The 25,083-nt window shown below is 41.6% G+C and overlaps 2 protein-coding genes across 3 annotated transcripts in view; one reads left to right on the top strand and one right to left on the bottom strand.

Moving 5' to 3' along the window:
• Nucleotides 1-25,083, bottom strand: part of LOC140223884 (uncharacterized) — a 526,084-nt gene that overhangs the window by 434,123 nt on the left and 66,878 nt on the right. The gene's annotated exons all lie outside the window — the stretch shown is intronic.
• The window catches only part of Nep1 (M13 family metallopeptidase neprilysin 1), a 150,480-nt gene continuing 132,055 nt past the window's right edge, over nucleotides 6,659-25,083 (top strand). The window contains exon 1 of one of the 2 annotated variants that reach the window (XM_019052753.2): nucleotides 6,659-9,265. In XM_019052753.2, the coding sequence (XP_018908298.2) occupies nucleotides 8,746-9,265 (520 nt within the window). In that variant the 5' untranslated portion in view covers nucleotides 6,659-8,745. The remainder of the gene's footprint in view (nucleotides 9,266-25,083) is intronic. The other variant, XM_072296341.1, reaches the window with a different exon arrangement.

Raw genomic sequence — 25,083 nt, 5'->3', positions numbered from 1 at the left:
TATTTGTAGGATTGAAAGATGCATTTAGACAGTTAGCTGATTTCTCATATTCTGAAATTCATTCGAAACAAATTACCTCCCCGAAGGGCCTAGGTACGAGGTTTCTTAGAGCTTTTACACACAAATTTCGCACTGGTGGGTGATCTCACACAAGGTAAAAACCCTTATCCAATACTTTGGTTAGTGAGATAAGGTTGGCATGAAGCCTAGGAACATACAGGACATTTTCAAGTCTACATTAACGTAACTTGTGACATTGAAGGATTTAACGGAGACAGTACCTTGACTCAAAGTTGACAGTTTTGATCCATCAACAATAGTTGTTTCCATAGCTGTATCACAACGAGAGTAAGAACTGAAATACTCACTATCTTTACAGAAATGGTCTGATGTTCCATTGTCAAGTTACCAATTTTGGTCAGATATGTTGCGATTACAGGCCAACATGGCGATGGATTTCTCCTCATCTTTTATAGCCTTTCCTTGATTTTGATATTTACTCTTGCGAATCCAGCGATGTTTGGCTACATGCCGTATGCGATTACAAACGTGACATCTGGGTCTCCCCTTCCGAGAGAGTTCCCGCGACTTATCTCCCAAGCTACCTACGTACCACATGCTTCAGAACTACTATCTTTTTCGTGCGATTCGCTAGATTTGAACTTTCCAAGAGAACGACGTGATGTAGATTTACTCTTGTTGACTTTTTGCCAGCGTTTGTGACAACTGTAACACTGTGCTTCGTTTAAGCTACTTTTTGAAAGCAACGCGGTTACCTCCTCTGTCGATTTCAATCGGTCTTCTTCAGTTTGGCCACTGCGGCACCGCTTAGGATGATCCGATCCGGCTGAAATTTTCGGTAGGTTCATTTCACACCAAAAGTTTTTGGAGGATCAAACTTTTGATTTTTGAAAAGACGAAAAATAAGAAACACCCTATGAACCATTGAAAATTAGGGAAGAGTAAATTTCCAGCACTTTTCAAGCACCACCCCTCCCCCTCCCTAAAACACGCACTTTTCCAGGCCGCATGAACCATGCAAATTTATCAGTTTTTTTGTATGGCAGTATTTGCACGTTAGTCAAAACAATTCCTGTCATCAGAGCTTCCGTTTGGTTGGTTTACAGTCAGCCGCAAATCAAAGTGAACAATATATCTCACCAAATGAGAGAGATCGAGCTCAATTTATGACAGCTTTACCAAAAAATGCCCTGTGGTACCAAGTTTTAAAGAAATCGATATAATTAACAGGAGCTGAGATAGCATTTCAGAACACGTTCGCCATCTTCAGTGGAGAAATAGATAGTATTTATTTTATAATAAATAAGCGTTGTTTCAAAAGTACAGCACTAATTAGGTACCTATTGGTAAGTGTGGAGATAAAAAGAATTTCTGTGATAAAAATTTCGAAATTCCAAGTCTCACAAAAATTGATGGAACTAAGGGCCGAGATAGCATTTTAGGCCATACCGCCATATTGGATCTGCGAATTTTGAAAATTTGACAAAAATTTAAATTTTCCGCAAAAGTACGCGATGCCCGATTTCACAAGAATCGATGAAACAGGAGCCGTTCAGGAGTCAATGGAACGTTCATGTACCTGAAACATCATTACTCACTCGTATTCGTACTAAAGTGCTCGATTTTTTAATCTTGAGGCTGCACGAACCATGATTCATATCGATTTTTTTAATTTTTTTTTGTCTATATTTTTCGTGTTTCCGATATTAATGTTGAAGGGAGGAGAAACTTTAAATTAATATGAATGATATTAACGTGGCGGTTCATCTTCCCATGGAAATGTTTTTGGTGGGATTCTCTGTACCGACATTTTCATATCTAATATATCGTGAAGGGTACCTATCCCTGCCCGAGGCTGTATCCACGAAACGCTCAAAAGTTACAAACGTATTATCACCCAAGTAGCATGTCTCAACGGAAAAATCGCTATATATTGCGATTTTCCTCCAGGATCATCAACATCAGAGCGATTATCCTCAATCTTATCGCAATAGAATTGCGCTTTTATCGCTCGACGATTTATCGCGATATTTTATAAATAAATATCGCGATAAATGGCGACGAAATTTATCAATTTTTTTTCTCGATTTTATCGACGAAAATTGATCACGATTTTATCGAACCAAAAATTGTGAATTGTAGCGATTTAATCGCCATATATTGTAATTTTAAGTGCGATAATATCTCGATATATTGCCACCGATATAATCGCGATATGACCAACCGATAAAATCGCTATTTATCGCGATCACTACTACTTGGGCAATCATCGACTTTGGATCTACATTAGTGCCCTTAAGACGAATACTCCATCTGAGTGTTGAGGTGTACCTCTATTACGAGTTTTTCCAGTGCATTGTAGCTTAGCAGTGGGCAAACCTGTCCAAAATGTCGATACTTAATAACTTTACGACAACTACTCTCCATATTCTTCATGTTAATACTAGGAGCTACTATGTTTACGAGTTGATAGCGCCTTTGTCAACAGTGTATTGCGTGTACGACGTCTTGAGCAAAAGTGAGTCTTCTTCCCTCGTGGTTGCTGAATTTTTTGAACTATCTCCATGCTGACCAGCAATCAGTGCTTCACAAAATTCCTCTAATTAATCAGACAACGCTCAGCATTTTCCAGTAATTAGATGTCCAGTAGATAGTTTTTTGGATGAGTCACTTTAAGCCATGTTTAAAACTTGTCTAAAAAGAATGCAAGTCCTCCTCCCTTGATTAGTTGTAGAAATTATAGATAATTTTTTTGTGTATCGCGAGTTTCTGAGTCAATTGGAACAAATTTAGAGGGTGCCGCGGTCCATTATTCGACGTTATTGGCTCAAGTAGACCACCCTGACACCGCAGTATGTATGTCGTAGGTGGAGGCTACGGTGATAACAGGATTACTTAATATTTAAAACTCGCGCCTTAAGTGGAGAAAATTTTGTTTGAGCTCTGTGAAGTTCCACGTGGAAAGACCGTCTCATATCATGCTTTTATTAATGAAGTACTTTCGATGATAATTTTGACTTTAACTTGCGATCTGCGCTCAGGAATGATAATGTCGGCTTAGAGTTCCCCAATAATCAATTAGTCATCGTAAATCAAACACATGATGATTTCTGACAAAGTGAAATTAAAACACACAGATTGACTTACGATGCACACATTTAGAGACGAACCAAAGCAGAACAACAAACAAAGATGCTGGAATGCTGCTGCCATTGAGTGGCTAAATTTTGCTTCAAAACAGGGATCACGGCAATGATACCAAAGAAGTGTGTGAAAAAACGGCCAAAATTGCCTCAAGGCATTTTCGAATTTTGATCACTTGGGGTGATACAGTAGCTTCCGAGACGCCCAAAACCGGTCGCCGTTTTGCTTAGAAGTGCTGGATGGCGACGTTGCCATTTTTTAAAGTGGAAACCTTTAAAAATTCATATCTCCGCCGCATCTTAACCGATTTCGATGAACTTTTTTTTAAAATGTTCCTCTTAAGTAGAGCTTTTTAGTGGTATAAAGTTTTCTGGGGTTTACTTGGCTTTAAGCGGCACTTACGCGGTTTTAGCAGTTTTTGATAGACACAAACATTTAGTTTTTATTTTACCACAATCGTGGAATCGACGGAATCTAAACAAAAACCATTCTAAATGAAAGTTCAGATTCTCACCTTTCTAACGAGCACAAGATCATCCCGGGGAAACGTTTAGTTTTCGAGATATGACCGATCAAAGTTGGTCACATGCGCTTTTGCGCAATGTGAATGCGCCTTATCACTGAATCATTCGCGAACTAGGGGTCCCTTACGTTCAATTTACGTTGAAATAATTACACAGAGCAGTAAGGTGTCCAACACGAGCCGTTTTTTCACCTTCGGCTGCCGATATGCGACGTTGCCATTTTTTGAAATGGAAACTCTTAAAAATGCATAACTCCGCTGCATTTCAACCGATTTCAATGAACTTTTTTTTAAAATGTTCCTCTTAAATAGAGCTTTCTAATGGTATTTAGGTTTCTGGATTTTATTATTTAGGGATTTTATTATTTTTTATTATTTATTTTATTTTTATTATTTTTTTATTTAGGGAGGCACTTAGGTCGTTTAAATGGTTCATTGCAGAGATTTTTCATACAAAAAATGGTGTTGCTAATTTTTTTCCGGGGGTTGTGGAAGGGTTTTAAATGGCAGAATGAAAAAAAAGGACTTTTAAAAAAGGGATTTTTTTAATCATTATTCTTACATGTACAAATATTGAAAGCGACGCTTTCATTGTACAAGAGAAGGTGGCGTTGATGTTTTACCAAGATTTTTGCATTATACTTAAAGCGATGGTGATCTTCCGATTAAGTTTGAATATTAAAAAGAATCGAGGGAAATATAGACCCCCTTCATAAAAGAAAAAAATAAAATAAAAAAAAATAAAAAAATTAGCAACACCATTTTTTGTAAGAAAATATTCTGCAATGAACCATTTAAACGACCTAAGTGCCTCCCTAAGGTAAATAAAATCCAGAAACCTAAATACCATTAGAAAGCTCTATTTAAGAGGAACATTTTAAAAAAGAGACAGGTGGTGTTGATGCTTTACCAAGATTTTTGCATTATACTTAAAGCGATGGTGATCTTCCGATTAAGTTTGAATATTAAAAAGAATCGAGGGAAATATAGACCCCCTTCATAAAAGAAAAAAATAAAAAAATTAGCAACACCATTTTTTGTATGAAAAATCTCTGTAATGAACCATTTAAACGACCTAAGTGCCTCCCTAAGGTAAATAAAATCCAGAAACCTAAATACCATTAGAAAGCTCTATTTAAGAGGAACATTTTAAAAAAAAGTTCATTGAAATCGGTTGAAATGCAGCGGAGTTATGCATTTTTAAGAGTTTCCATTTCAAAAAATGGCAACGTCGCATATCGGCAGCCGAAGGTGAAAAAACGGCTCGTGTTGGACACCTTACTGCTCTGTGTAATTATTTCAACGTAAATTGAACGTAAGGGACCCCTAGTTCGCGAATGATTCAGTGATAAGGCGCATTCACATTGCGCAAAAGCGCATGTGACCAACTTTGATCGGTCATATCTCGAAAACTAAACGTTTCCCCGGGATGATCTTGTGCTCGTTAGAAAGGTGAGAATCTGAACTTTCATTTAGAATGGTTTTTGTTTAGATTCCGTCGATTCCACGATTGTGGTAAAATAAAAACTAAATGTTTGTGTCTATCAAAAACTGCTAAAACCGCGTAAGTGCCGCTTAAAGCCAAGTAAACCCCAGAAAACTTTATACCACTAAAAAGCTCTACTTAAGAGGAACATTTTAAAAAAAAGTTCATCGAAATCGGTTAAGATGCGGCGGAGATATGAATTTTTAAAGGTTTCCACTTTAAAAAATGGCAACGTCGCCATCCAGCACTTCTAAGCAAAACGGCGACCGGTTTTGGGCGTCTCGGAAGCTACTGTATCACCCCAAGTGATCAAAATTCGAAAATGCCTTGAGGCAATTTTGGCCGTTTTTTCACACACCTCTTTATGCACAAGCTTAACATGTCACTTCTTGCAAAACCCAAACAGGAATTTTACATTCCGGAGATATATTAATTTCAAATTATGTTGAAGCTATATTTTGTCCTAATGCGCTGTTTGAAAATACATGGTGGCCCAGACCTACCGTACCAGGCCTTTTTCTCCGGTTTTTTTTTTTTTTAGGTCGGACGACAGCCTGGTTCCTGGAGACGCAATCGATCGAAGGAATCAAAATGTCATTGTTCCGGATTCCCCAGGGCTCCTTTGGGAAGTGAAAAGGGGGGGGGGTCCTCACTTAAAAAGTCGGGGTTTCCGTGAAAATTTTGAAATCATTTAATCGGAATTCGAAGGTTCGAACATTTTAACTAATTTTGACCCCAACATCCAAAATCGGTCCATCCATGTCCGAAATACTAAACCCCAAGGGGGGGGGGGGTGCAGCCTTCCTTTAAAAGATGCAATTTAGCTAAATTGTTGTGCTCGAGAAGAATATATTTTTTTGGGCAATCGATCCCAAAAAAGTCTAAATTTGCGGGCCCCATAGTTTACAGAGGCTCCTCTGGGGGGTATAGGGATACTTAGTGTACGTTTAACCAGTGTGGGATCCGCTGTAGGTACCCTACGTGAGAAGCCACTAGGACGACAGGGCCCTCAAATTCGGATTCTTTAGGGTTGATTATTCATGAAAACATTCTTTCCCGAGCCTCTAAGTGAATCTAGGGAACTTGCATCCTGTCCCTCACCTTTAGGAGTCAGTATTTTGGACGTATGGACTGATTTTTGATTTCTTGGAATCTATACAGGTTTACGTTTTCCTTACTTTCCGATTGTGCTGTAATAATTTTATAATTTTAACGATCACCCCGACTGTGAGAAGTGACTATGTGTGTGAAAGTGAGGCGCCCCTTTTTACTCCGAAGGGAGGCTGAGAGAGCTGCGGGACCATACATTTTGGATTCCTCGGGGTCGACTTCCTCTTCGTCCTTGCGGACCTGAAATAACCGAGAAAGAGGCCTGGTATGGTAGGTCTTGGCCACCATGTATACTCCTGGACTTTAGTGTTGAAATTTTCACTTTAGTACCTAATGGCAAATTCAGCCTTTAATGCAAAATTCAAGTAAAAAAACACTGATGTCTAGGAAATAAGCTTTTATTCGGATTTGGCGAAAAATTGCGGTTGCGAATGAATTATAGATTACTAAACAAAGCGGATGGCTGTGCGGAAAAATGATAGGCACAGCCCAATGAAATCTTATTTGGACTCATCCAATCACTCTGCGAAATCCTGCCTCGATGGCCATTAATGTTCTGACAACACTACCTGCCCCTCACACTTCAAATAAAACTTGCCCCATTGTTCACCTCATCGGACCACTGCACTGAAGTGTTTCGGAGGTCCCATTTTTACCCGCGTCCGTTATTTTTTATATTTTTTGTATTTTGCGGCTGCAACTGAACCTGTAAAGATTCGAAACGTCAATCGCTCTTTTTTAATTTTAGCCTTGTTTACCGATGTCTTCTGTTCCTATTTTTCCATGATCTTAGTTTCGGACCAAGTAATTTGTGCGTCCCTCTTAATTGAAAATGGTATGATTTTGGGGAAGAAGTCATCCTCTATGGTATCGCGGTAGAGGCTCACTGACATTAATGAGGTCCTGCCTCCGATCCTAGATGGTGAATTGCTTTTGAGAACACCTAAAAATGTATAATTGTAACCGTGGATGACAATTCTATCCCAATACCTTGCCTTACCCGTCGAGAAACAAAGTTCGATGAATGATTTAGGTATCCATTCGGTAGTCAGCTCACACTGTGCAGCTGTAGTAAGATTAAATCAAGGATCACTCGCAGTATGCGCAACTGCCAGCATCACCTAGCAGTCGGAAATAAGAATAATCTTCTATTCCAACATTTCTTTTCAAAATTAGTCAATCAAGTCAATTTTCCATCTCTCAAGTAGATGTGGTACCTGCCTACTTTGCTAATTTACCGCGATTTCTCGAGCTACCACTATTCGAGAAAGTGCCCAAGCTGTTGAGTAAAAAGGATATGCACTTACGGCATTGCAGGAGGCGCGCAAGTCGGCGACTGATGTTGGCGCAACGATCTATCAAAAGAACTCGGTCGGATCTCCTTTGATAGACTGTTACGCTGCCCTCGGTCGTCGACTTGCGTTGCGGACTTGCGCCCCTCAAGTGCGGTACATACCTTCAGTGAACTTGAGGGTGAGAGATCCAATCGGCAACTGTGGAGAGCAAGCGTGAGCAGGCGGGGACATGGACAGGGACGGACATTCACACGTCCGCAACGCAAACGCAACGGCGAGAAGCGCTCTCGTCGCTGGCTCCAAACTCAAGTTGAGAGAAGTTCACTTCACGCCAAGCATCTCTGACACAGAGTTAGTCTACCCTATCGCACTCACCCGGTACCACCTGTGATCATCGCTGGGACTACACCTACTCCTCCCCGTGTTGCTCATCCCGCAAATCATCAGTGCATCAGAAATTCCCTCATCCAAATGGCGTCCGTGATTATCTTGACTATATTCGATCCCAGGATCTATGAACAGTTAACATTTATCCAGTATCTTGGCACATTTTACGCTATCGATTCCATTTTTTAAGGCTTATTTTCTCGTTACAATTTCGTAGTTCCATCATGAAAAGTACCTTTTGTTTTTTACTTCAATCATTTTGAAACAAGGGTTTTTAGTCAAATCACTGTTGCCTGATAAGCCGTGCTCTCATCTGCTGTACTTCTTTGAAATTCAGACGAGGGCATTAAATATAAGTTTTCAATTTTTGAATTGAGTGAATCGTTGTGTAACATGGTTTTAAATCCCGACTCTAGCCACCAAAACGTTTCCTGGGAACTATAATTACTTCAGAGATATCATTTCACCCCGGACTTTCCGTATTAGTAGTTTAAGAAAGTTCGATTTCTCCGATTAGTACTTTGTTCTTACTCGTTGCTTTTTCCCGTATTTTATTTTTTTTAAAATTTTAAAATCATTGGCTCTTCAACCTGAAATCCCTCGACTCTGAGCATCTTTCGCATGTATACGTCTTTTTCATTCGCAACTCATCAACCACACCAACTTCAATCAACCAGTCTATGTTTACAATTTTATCAAACGGGGATGGCAAGACGTATCTCCTCTCTTCGTTACACGGACTGAGGAAAAGCATTATTCTCAAAACGAACTAAAAATGCATGTCTGAGGTAACTTTTATGGCAAACCAAGATTTCAGCCATTTAAATTCGTCGAAGGGGATCGCAAAGAGCAATAATGGGTTGAGTTTTACGGTGGGTGCAGTTGTAGGACTGAAGGGAAGTAACACGAATGTTTATGGGCAGAGTAACTACAATGGGTACATGATGAGCAAGTCGGAGAGGGATGAGCACTCTACCTCCCTTATAAAATTACAAAATGAAGATCAAATGTGTATCCGGGAGAACCCGTTATGCAACGTACCGACAGAGAAGGCAATTCCTATTTCTATCTCAGCTTCAGGAACTGGAGCTTCCTGCAACAACCAGAAGCACATGAACCATAAACAACAGAGGCGGAAGAGTTCTGTGACGTCGAGTCAACAATACGTCTGGTTAGAGCTGGACAAGACCAAGAAGTCCCTAGAAAAATACTTCCTCGTTCTCTCGGCTGTCATCATTGGCACGGTTCTTGTTCTCTTAGCTGCAGTATTTTTCGCCCAGGATACTCTCTCTACATCAAGTGAGTGATAGTAAAATTCAAGTGTCTACTTAGTTCTTAAATGTGTTAATCAAATGTTTCGTAAACATCGACGTACTTGTCAATTATTTGCGTAGAGCTAGTCTCAAAGTATTACGTCTGAAAGTAGAATGTCAAAATCAAAGTTTTAGTCCCACGATGTGTATTTTTTTTACCAAATAAGCATGGCAATATTTTAACTTCAAACCCTTTTTCCTCAAAGGAACGAGGGTGACTTTTAAAATGGTAATGATCTGTTTCCACCAATTACTCGCACCTTATTTTCTTTTAACTCGTCAAAAAATTTTCAATAAGACAATTTAAGAGTTACCTACCGCATTCATCGTGTGTACACCTCAGACTTTTTTGGTGGGACCTTAAACACATGTGCTTGATTATACCGGATTGCGGTACCCACTCGAAAATTTTCGTTCATGCACCCTCAAATACTAATGTAAAGATCAAGACTAATCTATCTTCTTACATACCTAATTTTTTTTAAAAAACTGTATAAGGACTACACTAATAATAACACCTACCCATATACACAAGGAATAATGCTAATCAGTTTTTCTTTGAATAAATATAAGTTAAATGGGCTTTTTGCAACGTCACAAATTAATGTTCGGATTCCCCATAGGCCGATCACTTTCTGTCAAAGCTTCTATAAATGCGTAAATAAAGAAGAAAAAGTAAACAAGAACAGTCACGAAAATCAATGAAATCGTGTGATGTGTTTTTTGATACCTTCTTCAACTAAGTACCAACAGGAAATTCGAATTAAAATTCGGGACCTGGTGAGAAAGCGAACCTGACCCTTTTATTTCCTCAGTCGATGACATTCGCTGGCTAAATGGACAGTCAACATTGGCCCACCGCCGCCAGCCGTGCAGTCTCTGTGCATGCGCACACTATCAGACTTTACAGTCGGGGCTGCTCGTGTGAAAGGTGCTTTCGTCTCACAACCTATTCGTTATACCATCGAAGTCACCGACGTCAGACCACCTGCAATTTCTCTAACCGCTTCCCCTCCCCCTAATGGCAGCGCAAATCACCTGTTGCTTCTGGACTTCATTCGGTTATTTCCGGTTGTTCCCGGCTAACGACGTAATCGAGGCGTCTGTTAATGACATAATCGGGGTGTCCGTTACTGACGTCATTAAGGCACCCCGTCATAGTGGGATTACTTCATGTCGTCATCGGGGCACCTATTGATGACGTCAACTGACATGAGTTGATAACTGAGGCACCAGTTAATTAATGATGCCATCGCGACAACCGTTGATAACTTTATCAGGACACCCGTTGATAATGTTTTCATATCTCAAATATTAAAGCTGTCACATTTTGGATGAGCTTCTTCGTTTAACATATTTCCTTTAGCAGGTATAATATCAACTTGTTTTCAGCTGTATTTATTTTCATTTATATTTATTTTTATTTGTACTTATTCCCGTCAGGGCATTTTCACCACTGCACACTAATAAATACACCTAATATTGCTTTCTCCGTGATGTCAGACCGGGACCTAAGATCGTGTAGTGAGCATCGATCATGGATCGTGATTACGATTTCGTTCGGATTCAGAAGTGTGTATGTGAGGGTGTGAGGGTTGGTGCGAGGGTGCGCGCGCGCGTGTGTGTGTGTGAGTGTGTGTGAGGGTGGGTGTTTGTGGGTGAGGGGGTATGTGGGTATAAATGAATGTCTGTAAACAATAATAAATAAGTAGTTATAAATATCGAGTGAACAATTTCAGTAGCCCGATACAAAACAAAGTAATCACTTAAAAACCAGGGTCAAGTAGAATACCTTTATAGACAGAGTATGGCCATTTCTGTTCCGGTTTTTCATTGGTCGCGTGAAAATAGGCTAACACGATGTTCTTACGGCCGTAAATATACAAACAAGATGGCCGTTATCAGCAAGCAAGATTGAGGTTATGCACATCTTACATCCTCCTATGATAAAGGTGAAAGGCGATTTAACAATGTTTTCATGTGTTTTTTGTGTGTTATTCGTAGATATGCTAGTTTAAATTATTACTGCCGTATAATTGAAATTTTTTTCAAATTTATCTTCTTATCGATGTTACGGTGAGCCGCCATCTTGTTTGATTATTTACGGCCCTAAGAGCATCATGAAGCCTAAAAACTCGTCGACCAATCAAAACGCGGAACAGTTTTCCTGTAGTAAAAAGATACGAATGGCCATACTCTGTCTATAAAGGCACTCTAGGGTCAAGGCCAGATATATTGCACCAACTACAAACCATCGCATTAATGAAAAAAAAAAATTGCCTGGAAAACAAACCGAATCGCTGATCCAATCCAGAGAATTATGTAGCAATGATGAAAGCACGATGAACCCCAATGCACAATAATAAGAGAATTATTTTAGTAGCCCGAAACAGAATAAAGTAAGCACACAAAAAACAGGGTCGAGGCTACATCTATCGATACTGTTGGGGATGTCCCGTGGCTGCTAGGCGGCCGATACCCGGAAGGGTGCTCCGCGCCCTCTAATTTGTGACCGATTTAAAATTAGCGGAATTAACCAGGGACTATCTCCCATTAGCAGCCGCAAAAACCATGATAATCGGCTCAGTACATCTTTCGAACGAAATGTGACAAAAAATGGACCTTTACATTGTGCCTCTAAAAGATATCTCAGTCCCTGCTGATGCCAATGTAGGTGCCAAGTATAGGGATAAGATCGAAAAGTATCTGTCCTTAGAAACTGAAATACAGTGTCTGTGGAAGCTGAAAGAAGTAATCATCGTACCATTTATAATTTCCGTTACCCAAGAAGCAGTGATCGCGATTTTATCGGTTGGTTATCGCGATTATATCGGTGGCAATGTATCGAGATATTATTGCATTTAAAATTGCGATGTATGGCGATTAAATCGCTACAAATCGCAATTTTTTGTTCGATAAAATCTTGATCAATTTTCGTCGATAAAATCGAGATAAAATCGCCATCTATCGCGATTTTTATTTTGAAAATATCGTTATAAATTGTCAGGCGATAAAAGCGCGATTTTATCGCGATAAGATTGGGGATAATAGCTCAGATGTTGATGATCCTGGCGATTTTATCGCCGATAAAATCACAATGTATAACAATTTTTCTGTTGAGAAATGCTACTCGGGTACGGGGATCACTACTTATTCTTTCCTAAGACATCTGAAGCAGCTCCACTTAAGTGAAACGTACACACCCGAAGTCAGGAAGCTGTGATTTTGCACACTTGTAATATCACCAGATCATTCCTAAACTCAGGGTAGTGACTCAGTAGGTAATGTGCTTGTGCAGTATTTTATGATTTGACTTCATTATTATTTCTAATTATGTGACCAACTTATAATTAAGTGGTCTATGGATTTTGAAATTTTAATACCACCACCATTTTTTTCACCAGGATTACCACTTGTATGGTACTTGAAGTAGTGAAAAAAAGAAATAAAACAACTCTCATGTATTTTAAAATTTTACAACTCCCAAATTTAAACAATTTTAACAGGCTCTAGGTTTGAAACACTTCGCCTTAGCCCATCTTTCAATCGGTTTGAATCTAAAAACATTATTTTTGGGAGGAAAAATTTAAAATAATCATTAATGTAAACGTCGAAGGATTCCTCTTAATGAAGCTCCACCTTGTATTCGAGTCCGGCAGGGTTGCAAGATTGTGCGATAAATGTGAATATTTTACATAGGTTTGAACCGGGAAAAGTGCTGGAAATGCAATTTATCTGGCAACAGTTGAGTCTGGGAGGGACGAGAGGCTAGTAGTATGAAAATGGGAATCTTAGGCCAAAAGTTTTTAGCCAAATTGTGCAGAAAAATACGAATTAAATTACAGTGTTGTATGGTGATTATTATTCAATAGGGCAACGCTGTAAAACGAAAGTACTGCATGTTGCCCCTTCAATATGCGGGTTATGTAATGGTGTAATGTAGCCCCTTCAATAGGCAGGTTTTGCAATGGTGTATTCTTCAAGATGGCGGTTATGCAACAGCGTTGCTGGGCGGTGCACTTAAATAAATGATTTATTTATGGGTGAAATTTTGCAACATCGAATTTTACAGTGTTGCCCGATGGTGCAAGAAATTAGTTAATTTTTATATACAATGTTGTCAGATTGTGCAAAAAATCGGATTTCCGGACTTATAAAAATTTTCGGCTTCGAAAGACAGTATCTTACAGTAAGGACCTGGGATCGGAGACTGGAGAGTAGGGTCTGATTCGGGAAATTGAACAATTTTCAGAAAATTACCGTCCTCCGATCCGCCGCGGACCGATGCGATTCTGTTACACTATCGAAGATCGGAAAACTGTACGGACCGAATTTTGATGCGACTTTTTGTTTTAGATTTCGGACTTGTAAAATTTTCAGCGGCATCCACGATAGACCATATCTGACAGTATGGGCCTGGTATCGGAGACTGGAGAGTTTGGTCTGATTCGGGAATTTCAATTGTTTTTTTTTTTGGGTTGAGCAACTGGGATCGGTTATTGCAATGTTCAGTTTGATGAATCAAAAACAATTTTTTTTCTTTGGTGGAAATTTACTGTTACAGTTAATAACAGTTCGCGATTAGAAAACGCACGCGTTCGAGAAACGTGCGCGTTTAGAAAACGTACGCGTTCCAGAAACGTACGCGTTTAGAAAACGTCCGCGTTCCAGAAACGTACGCGTTTAGAAAACGTCCGCGTTCAGAAAACGTCCGCGTTTAGGAAACGTCCGCGTTCAGAAAACTTCCGCGTTCAGCAAACATACGCGTTTAAAAAACGTTAGGGTTGTCAACCACAAACATCGATCCCTTCTCCTTCTCCGAACTTTAAATCAACACTTATGTCATCGACTTTCCGATTGTTATTTTTACGGGCCATCCTTATGAAACGGAACTTGCAGTCGGATGATAGGTACTTGGAGTACAGATACGGAGCGGAGCAAATAAGCGCCAGTAAACTCAAGATGAATAGAAGAACGTCCGTCAAGGTAGAGGGTGCGCATTTCATTTCCGGATAGACAGGGCACATTGTGATGTTTGCTTTGGATAACTTTTCCGCCACCGTTGTGGAATTCACTCCAACGACGGTTACGATGATGATGAAAGTGCTGAGAATTATTTGATCGTTCATGATTTCTTCCTTGCGATACTGAGAAGAGAATGCATACTATTTATACGAAATCCTGACTGTCGATCCAACTGTTGTGACTCGCGTCCAGACCCAACCATTTGACAAAGACCTGGTTTTTCTTGCGACGCAGAATTTTCTCCACCAGGAACGTATCCTTATAGTTGGTGGGTTGGAGTTCTTCGCGGTAGAATTTTCCTTTGGTGATCGTATCCTGCGCGTCTTTCAGATCGTTCGTGATCGGAACGGTCGGATTGACGCTGACAATCTTGAAAATTTCCGTGCTCCAATTCGGTGTGTATCCTTTCTCGAACATGGCTTTGAGTCTCGAGATTCGGAAGTGATCACCGACTTTCAGGTTTCGTCAGGCCAGACGTCTCTTTTCGGTTTCACTCAGCGGCGGCCCACGAAGCTTTTGCAGGATCATCGGTACATCCTTTTCGGTGACATCAATTGGTTTCATCCCGATGGTGCGATGAATGCTCCCTTTATATTCACGGATGAGTTTCGGTAATAGATCTACCCTCTTGTACGATCCTTACGCGCTGAACTCTTTTCTCATCTTCGTTTTGAGCGTTCGGTTGAATCGCTCGACAATAGAGGCTTTGGTTGTCGAGTACGAGCTGTACATATTGATCTTGTGACGCTCCATCAGTGCTTGACATTTGGAGTTGTAGAATTCCTAGCCTGTATCGACTTGTAAATGTTTCGATGACTTTCCGACTGCTTTGAGAACGCGTTGCATGGCATGAGTGACATCCGTGGCCGTTTTCGATTTGCGCAGATCGGCCCACGCCTTTTTCGAGCACGCATCGATGACGGGTAGGAGATATCTGTATCCTTCGTTGACCGAGGCGTACGGTTGCATCTCGACGAGATCGGCTTGCCAAAAATTGAACAATTCGAGAATCCGTACTTTACGACGCGGATAGTTTCGTCTTGCAGGTTTATAAAACTCCTCTACGATCCCACGTTTTTCTGCCGACATGATATTTACCGTCGACGTCGTCGTCGTCCGCTCTCTCGATTCAAATGCTGTTTCGATGCTACTATTTTAGCCAGACGATTGTAAGATTGCTGAAGTTGGTGGATATGCTCCAGACAGTGTTGACCTAATTGCACGGCTTCCTTCCACTTCCGTTCGGACCATTGTTTGTTCACTGCATCCTCATCGCTTTCGGGATCTAGCACTTGACGAAGCCGTTTGTTCCGGTGTGACTCATCGCAACACTTTTTTCCTTTCGCTCGATTCACAACCTCCAATTGATTGATCCTATTTTCAGAGATCCCGAATCTCCCGAAGAGCGAGAGGATGCAGAGAACAAACAATGGTCCGAACGGAAGTAGAAGGAAGCCATGAAATTAGGTCAACACTGTCTGGAGCATATCCACCAACTTCAGCAATCTCACAATCGTCTGGCTAAAATAGTAGCATCGAAACAGCATTTGAATCGAGAGAGCGGACGACGATGACGTCGACGGTAGTTCTCATGTCGGCAGAAAAACGTGGGATCGTCGAGGAGCTACATAAACCTGCACGACGAAACTATCCGCGTCGTCAAGTACGGATTCTCGGATTGTTCGATTTGTTCGATATGGCAAGCCGATCTCGTCGAGATGCAACCGTACGCCTCGGTCAACAAAGGATACAGATATCTCCTCACAGTCATCGACGCGTGCTCGAAAAAGGCGTGGGCCGAACCGCTCAAATCGAAAACGGCCACGTATGTCACTCATGCCATGCAACGCGTTCTAAAAGCAGCCGGAAAGTCACCGAAACATTTACAAGTCGATATGGGCTCGGAAATGTCTTAGGAACAAAGCCAATCTCATACTTGCGGACAGAGCTTGGGAACGTGTGAAAGCGTCCGACTCATCGTTGGGTGAAAGAGCGGCAGCATACGCCGTAACGAACGCTGTGAAACTGAAAGCCAAACTCGGAATTGGACTAAACAAGACAGTGCCAGCGAAAAAACCGAAACCTAAGAAGAAGAAGAAGAAAAAGATAGCGTTGAAGAAGACGAAACCGGCGGAGCGGACGATCGCGCGAATCTTGGCTCTCCCAAAGACGGGTGCCGGAGCGTCGAAGAAGAAGATGAAGAAGAAATCGGCGGAGCGAACCTTGGCTATCCCGAAGACGGGTGCCGGAGTCAAGAATCTCCTGACGAGTATCGGTCTGGCCGCGCGAACAATCACACCGGTAGCGAAAATGATCAAGACGGTCATGGACGGATCTTTGAAGAAGAATGTACACCTCGGTGAAGGATTGTACTTGCGACCGTACCGTAAAGGTTACGGACTTTACTTGAGACCTTACCGTAAGAATTTAAACTTATCCGTGAGCTACCGCGCCGAACGATGACGGACGTTGAGTTGAGAATCGCTGCGATAGAACAATTACGAATCCCGCATTTCCGCGGTGTGTTCATGATCGATGAATTGGCGATCGAAAAACCCAAACGTACCGAGTGCGGTATTATCAATCTGGACCGAAGTGATGGACCCGGTATACATTGGACAGCATACCGGATTTCTAAGAGCGGTAACGCATTGTACTACGACAGCTTCGGTGATCTACCACCACCCGTTGAAATTACGCGATACATTTTACGCTCACGCGGTAGCTCAACGACGACGACGACGACAACAATAGGATACAATTCTGATAGTGAACAAAATTTCAACTCGAGCGTCTGCGGGGAACGGTGTTTAGAATGGCTCGTAAAAACCAGGAATATATGGTATTCGAAACCAAATATGGAAACACAGAAAAGATGTCACACGTTCATGTTGACGGGGAGGAGCAACGTTCTCGAGTTTGCACTGCCTAGACCTCTCGAGTTGTTCGGACCTTGCGAGATCGGTCTGACGGGTTTTTTAACTTATTATTCCATCCCGAACATCGACAAAACGAACATACTGCTTTTCTTCTTCGAGAGCCGCGAGGAGAATTACTCGGGAATTTCGTTCCCGATCGGAGCCTACGAGATCGAGGGTATACAAGAATACTTGCAGGGAGATCTTGGCGGAGCGGAAGCTATCAAACTCAAAGCGAACGCTACGCTTAAAGTAAGCATCAAATCCAAGTACTGGATCGATTTCAGCAGACCCGGCACTTTACGTTAGGTGCTCAGATTCGGAAAGCGTCTTTTGGCATCGGACGAATGGTACGAAGTTGAATATCGCGTCAACATCTCGCCCGTAAACATGATATGCATCGACTGCATCATCGCCGACGGTGGATACGTGAACGGTGTACGCGGACATCACATTTATGCGTTTGCTCCCGATATCGAACCAGGATTCAAAATGGTAGACCAACTGTCGACGATTTATTACTACCCCGTCTTGGGTGATAAGATCCAACGTTTGCTCGTTAATATAGTAGACCAACAAGGAAGAGCGATCAATTTCGGTGGTGAAGAAGTGACATTGCGACTGCACGTGAGACCGCTAACTTATGGGTAAACGAAGGATCCAGAACGACGACAACGATACGTTCCTATATTCTCTTGCATATAATAGTATTGATAATCCACGGACTAGTTGTCAACAGCAGCAGCAGAAGCAGAGGAAAACTTTGACCGAATATTCCAAGAGGGCTCTCACACAACTCGGATTCGTGGTGAAAAATCCGAAATAAGAACGAGATGGAAGCTCGGCGACACGAGATCATCGAATACGAATACATCCGTTTCGGTCCGGTCGACGAACGGCGTGGAAACAACGATTCGATCCGGTTCACCCCCGATACCCACGGCCTGATCATCGTGCCTCAAGATTCGAGGATCTTCATGCGTGTAGAAATGAAACTCGAGAAAAATCCTGGAGCCGCCGCAGATGCTACGAAACCTCCATTCAAGTTGGTTAACAATTATATCCAGTACATGTTCGACCGTATGCAGTATGAAGTGAACGGGACGGAAGTCGATAGCATGCAGTCGGTCGGAGTGACATCGACTGTGAAAAATTATCTCTCATACACTAGAGCGGAAACCGCGGAACTCGGAACTGCCGGGTTTTGTGACATCACTAATTCATGGACCGAATGGGATCATACAACGACGAATCAAACTTTCTCCGCTATCGTACCGTTGTCTTCACTCAGCGGATTCGCAGTACATTTCAAAGACGTTCTAGTCAGATGCTCGAGGAGTTGATCCTAGTGCGCAGTGGTACGGATAAGAGCGCATATTATATCACCGACGCGGCGACCGCGGACGGTTACACCATCAAATTTAAAATAATCGAAATCTATTGGGAGATTCCCGTCGTCAAATTCACGTTGGAACTGGAAAAACAAATCTTGCTCAAGATGAAGAAGAACGATAAGATGAGTTTCGGATACATGAATTGGGAATCGCACAACATCCCGGGGATTTTTCCGACAAAGACGTTCAAATGGAGCGTAAGAACAACCAGCAGGCACAAGCCCAAATTCGTGGTGTTGGTATTTCAAACGGATCGACGGGACAATCACCTGAAGGATTCCTCTCATTTTGACCATGTAAATGTGCGCTCGGTCAGCGTTCAAATCGGTGAGCGTCGGTTTCCTCAAGTTGATACGATTTACGATTTCCCAAGTATGGATTATCATCACGCCTCTCTGAACTACACTGATTTTATGAGAGACTACTGGAAAGGTGAGAAACTCTGCGAGCCAGCTATGTTGTTTGAAAATTTCAAAGATCGCGCGATTTTTTTCATCAAATGCGTTCAAGGTGAAGATTTAAAAACAGCTTCGGTGGATATCACGTTAACCGTTGTGGTAAATGAGAATTTCCCAGCCAACACTACAGCCCAGGTGATCCTGATCACGCCTGTGAAGCATTCATACGAACTACTGCACGGAACCGTGAGGCAATTGGATTGATCCCAATCAAAAATTTAAAAAAAATATATATATTTATTTTTTCAATCTTTTTCAAACATTACATCATTCAGAAAAGAATACAATAATACATACAATATAAATCAGGTTGCAACGTTTTGAACGAGTGCGAATTAGCGCGTTCTTCCGATCGGGCCTTCGTAGATGAGATCGAAGGATCCAGCGTTGATATCCTGAATTGCATCGTCCGTCAAACGGTCCGGAATGTGTGAAGGTAGGAAGAGGAGACGATGATGATTCTCGAAGACGATATCAGCGGGAACGGTCATCCCGTACTTGGATGGCATTTTGATGAGTTTGTTCATCTTGTAGCGAGCGTTTTCAGTCAGCTCTTTAGCGCTGACAATCAAAATTGAATTGTTGAAAACGTCCATTATGGTGGCTGTCGTCAATTCTCTCAAGGCACGGATGATTCCACTTTCCGTCTGATATATTTCGAGAGAGAGACAATTTGTGTGCTATAATAAGCACGGATACTTTTCGTCTGCTATATTTTGGTTCGAAAATTCGTCTGCGGGTGATTCTACTTTTCGTGTGCTATATATTAAGTCGGGTTGATTCGACAATTCGTCTGCTATATTAAGCACGGATAATTTCACTTTTCGTCCGCTACATTTCGAGTGAAACAATTTGTCTGCTATATTAAGCACGGATGATTTTACTTTTCTTCTGCTATATTTCGGTTCGTTCAATCTGACTTATTTTCCACTCCTATATTATTATCGGGGTGATTCCTTTGTTCGTCTGCCACTATAATTTTCTGATGCTCTTGCATGATTTCAGTTTTAAAATATTCCCGATAAGAGGATTCCGACAACCACATACACAATCGGAATGCGTTCGACATAGCGCAGAATGGATGCACTAAAGGACACGTATATGCTGTCGACCAACGAGCCAATAGTCGCAAGGACGGACAATCTTTAGTGTCCAAAGTTACAACGATACATTTTTCCGGCACGAAACGACTGATGAAATCTCGTTTTTGTTCACCTTTAACATAAAGGACATCGTAGTGGTTCCCGATGCGATTCATTTTTGAAGTGAATTCATCGTACTCGAGAGACCCGCTTTCCCATTCCAAATGATGATGAATGCGTGTTAACCAGTTGTTTGTCACAACGTCTTTAGCGCTCAAATTGCTGCTCGGGAACGGAGGTTTGAATAAATAGAGTTCAGTTTCGGTACACTCCATATCGACAAGACCAAACTCTTTGACGATGAATTTTCCTTGGCTCCAAAAACCTTGTACATCGAGACAAACCATCGTCTTCTCATTCCGTTAGTTACACTTTTTACTATTTTCCAATTCGAGGTTTCTTAACTGACGGTTCTCCAGAATTATTTATACTATTTATACGAGGTCGTTTAACAGCGAGGATTTTTCTCAACTCGGTCTCGGCTCCGCAACTTTCAACCACCATGCAAAGATCGTTGATGTCACGATGACCCCAAGGAACAGTGTTAACACCGTCTACTAAAATTTAACGTTTATCGTCTAGTCCGGAGAGAGTTCTTTTTATAGTTTCGAATGAGTAAAGTTTATGTTTCCGCGCCTCGATCCTGCGCATCGGGGCGCTCATCCTGGATTCGGGATCTTGCAATATGGTGAGAAAGTTGTCAAAGTTTATTGATCTTTAAGCCGCGGATGAAACTCCCTTTGCTCGTTTTTCTATTTGGTTGTCGGCGAAGCGGTACGCGTACATCTTGGGTCGCAGCGCGACGAACTCGACAATGGGTCTTCCCGCCGTTTCATCTTTAAAAGTTCCCATTACTTTTCGGTTCGTCGCGCTGCGACATTGATGACCTTCTGGGAAGTTGGAGGTGTTGTACAAGTGTAGATCTGTCATCATATCATCGTAGACGTTCGGTGTAGTCAACTCGTAAATGAACGAGTCCGTATCCATATAGAGAAGTTGAACTTGGTCGGGATCGTACTTCTTAAGCATGTGATTATAGTGGAATTGATACATGTGTACTTTACTCAGATCTAAGATTGAAAAACCAACTATGATTGGTCTGTCTATGACGATCTCTGTTCTCCGTAAATGGATTGCTACCAACTCTTCGTCGAAAATCGTGCGATCTATGAAATCGACCCATGAGATGGCTTTCAATATCTGTTCACTGTTTGTACCCAATTTTATATTCTTTCGCTTCAACGGGTTCTCGATAAATTTTCCGTAGCAAGCGTTGCTGCATAGTTTCAGGAGCGTTTGATGGAACGGATTCGTAGCGTCCCGTCTCAACCGGGCGTTCAGCTCGATGAAGGGTACCAAGAAAGGAGCTTGACAGAATTTGATGGCCCGGTTGATGCGCAGGAGTTTTAATCCTTGACCGAGCGCTTCTTTCAACATCACATAGTGGATAACATACTTGTATTTATTAGCTAGAGTCGTCAATAGTTAGTCGATTTCCCCGCTCCCGATGGCGGTATTTCGTTCCTGCACAAGAACGGAAGGTCCTTGTGCAGGTCGTGGATGTGTTCTGGATATTCAATATCTACATCGAGTATGAACCCGAAAGGAGCGTCGTCGGGATGGTTGATAATAGTTTTCGTCAGAGTTAGCAACTCTTCTCCTTCCAGGACCCAAGTGTAGTTATCGTAGGGTAGATGCTTGCTCATGGTATGGGCGTACAGTGCCGTCACATCTAAGTATTGTATATAGCTCAGTGGTATTTTAGGATCAAATTGATCCGGTATCAAAGGATTGTTTGCGAGAGCGTGTCGTTTCACCACCTGTGTTATCCCGCCTCGGATCGAGCTCATAATCATGAATACCATATCCATATCATTGAAGAGTTGGATTTTCGCTTTAGTTATTTTTAAGAAGGCGTCGAAAGCGAAACCGGGTAGCGTTAAGTAGTTGGCACAGTCCAAACCGTAGTTTTTCATCCCAAAGAGTCGGAACTCCTCGAACACATCGGTGAGGAGGCACAGGTCGAGTCGCAAGTAGAAATCTGAATACTCGCCGAGATTACGGGGATTGAAAGTTTTCCACCCTTGGAGAAACCGTTGGTATTCCTCTTTGGAGGTGTGCGTTTGAGTCAGGGTATTGAAGAAAGCCTCTCGCGGTGGTGGACGAGTCTCGTTCAACTTGGCTGGATTGTCAACGTAATCGTACGGGAACGGAACTTTCCGACAAACCATATCGAATTCAGTGTCTGTGCGAGTAAGCTTCCTCGTGCGAACGAAAGATTTGCGCGGGATCGTCTGAACCAGTTTATCCAACGACGCGGGGAGGAAGCAGAACGAGTCGATGAACTTGATCGAAAACCTGTTACCCAGATGGACCGTCATGCTGATGTAATTTTCCTCCGTGTGTGGTATTATTTCGACGCTATGGGGATACTTGTTCAGAGCCAGCACTACCTCATGGAAATCATACCTACTACTATTGTGCAGGACGACTCTAACACATTTTTCATGTCGGAAAATAAGATTACAATTTGAACATAGCGTCTTTCGATAAATGGACCTTGTTTTCCCTCCCGCTCTCTTTTGATGGTGAGAAATCCACCTCGCAATGTCCACACCTATTTTCCGCTTCAAATGTGGCCCGGTCTTTATGTGTCATGATTATTTTTCCCTCTTTGTCATTGTATCTCCTACTGATTCTTCCTACCAGAGTGATTATATCATCCAGAAATTTGATATGTGCCTCCTCACCACGGTACAGTTTTGGTTCCGTCATTTTAAATTCGGGATCGTCCGTGACGAGGAGGTAAGCGTAAGAATTTGAGATGTGTCGTCTATACGCAGAAGATGGATGCTCCGAGTCACCATGAATTTGTTCTAAGTAGGCTTCAAAGTCTGCATAAATTACGTAATTATGTTTTATTTCCTAATGATGATTTTCGAATGTGAGGTATCGCTCGTCTGCAAATGAAGCTAGGAATGCGTCTTTGCTTACTAAAGAGCAAAGAACCTTATGTTGTCTCAATTGCTCCATCGAGTTTTTGTGCGTAAAGCACAGCAGATGTAGATTTGTCCGTGATGGTTTGACAACTGCTTACGCACAAGTTGTTCAAAGTTACTGATACAGCAATAATGGTAACTTAAAGGTGTTTGGGTTGAGAGACATAGTAGGTCGGTGCGGTCCTCTCTTTCCGGGTCGGCAACTTCAATTGGGTAAACTGTATACTTTTTCTTGTTGGACACCAAACTCTCACGGAGCCCATATACCGAAACCGATACGTTGTTCCTTTTCTCGAATTTGACAATGTCATCTATACTAGTGGGGAATCGAACGTCCGAGAAATCGTAACGATTGAACGGATCTAATATTTTTCCGGTCGATATTTATGCTGCGCATCCTTTGGGAGGAACTTTCCCAACATTGCGTACCGGAAACAATCGTCTGATTCACCGTTATTTACATTGACAACATGCTTCGTCGAAAATGGCACCTTAACGTACGTTCCTCCTCGATGTAAAGCGTAATAGCGGTTGACACGTAGCTCCATACCCTGTATCTTCTTCAGGACCCACCCGGATCCGTTCATGTGAAAATCGAATGACTCTTCATTGATCTTGACCCAGAACTTTTCATAATACTCGTCCAGATCCGTTGACGCGAAAATAGCTTCGTTTTTAGTCCTAAACTTTTTCAACTGCATTCCTGCCTTGTCTTTATCATCAGCTTTCTCGTACTCACCGTAAACTAGTATATTTACCTTCAATGCCTCGCCGGTGAGTTCTTCTTTAATTTTTCCAATCACGAGGTCTTTCGCTGTTAGTAAGTAGTCATCGATGATGAGAATCTCCGGCTGGAGGTTTTTGATGAAAATTGTTTTCAACCTGCTTTGACAAGCAGTGTCGACTTGAACTATCGGTACTTTCATCTCAAGCAAATTTCTCATAAGACTTGTAGATTCTTCATGTTTTTCTCTTTTATCGTATGATATTTTACATGTGTCACAATATTCTTGATCGTCGTCGTCGTTGGCAGGTGATGAGGCGTCTTTTACGGTGGACATCTTCTCAATGTGTTCGGGAGATTGCTCATGATTCTCTCCCTACGTATAAAACTCATCACAAAGATCACAATGGATGAGCGCGTTCTGCTCCTTTTTAATGTGCGTTTCATCGTTGATACCCTCCTCCTTCTTAATTTGTTCCGCACAGTGTTTGTGCTTTTCACCTTGTTTATAAAATTCATCACAAATATCACATTGGATGAAAGTTTCAACAATCTGTTGTGCTTGTTCTTGAGCAGCCATCATAAAGATACTATTTTAAGCTCTAAGTTTTCCGAGTCGGTCAGAAAAGGGAATCTACACTATCTTTACGTTGTAAGATTCTGTTCACTGGAAAGATTTCAGAGCGAACAACTGAATACTATTATAAACTCAAAGCTTTCTTATTTCGTCACAACAGAAAATCTACACTTTCTTTAAGTTTGTAAGATTCTGTTCTCTGAAATGATTTCAGAGTGAACAACTGAATACTATTATAAGCTCGAGATTTTCTGATTTCGTTAGAACAGAAAATCAACACTATTTTCTCGTTTGTAAGTTTCTGTTCGTTGAAAAGATTTCAGAGTGAACATGTGAATACTATTATAAGCTCGAGGGTTTCTAATATCATCAAAAGTGAGACTGACGAGCTTTGTACTCGGAGGTAAGTATATATATAGTTTCCATACCGAGCGGAGAGAAACCGTAGAGTCATAATTTACCTCAAAGTAAATATAGTAGTATTTGTTAATCACCAAACTCGGTTTCACTTGGGCAAACTGTGTAGTCATAAGTCGTTACATAAATTACACTTTTATGTAGAGTTAT

This window comes from Bemisia tabaci, chromosome 2, assembly GCF_918797505.1.
Source record: "Bemisia tabaci chromosome 2, PGI_BMITA_v3".
NCBI classification, from domain to species: Eukaryota; Metazoa; Arthropoda; class Insecta; order Hemiptera; family Aleyrodidae; genus Bemisia; species Bemisia tabaci.
The sequence above is the reverse complement of the archived record's forward strand: the minus strand, read 5'-3'. Positions and strand labels throughout refer to the sequence as shown.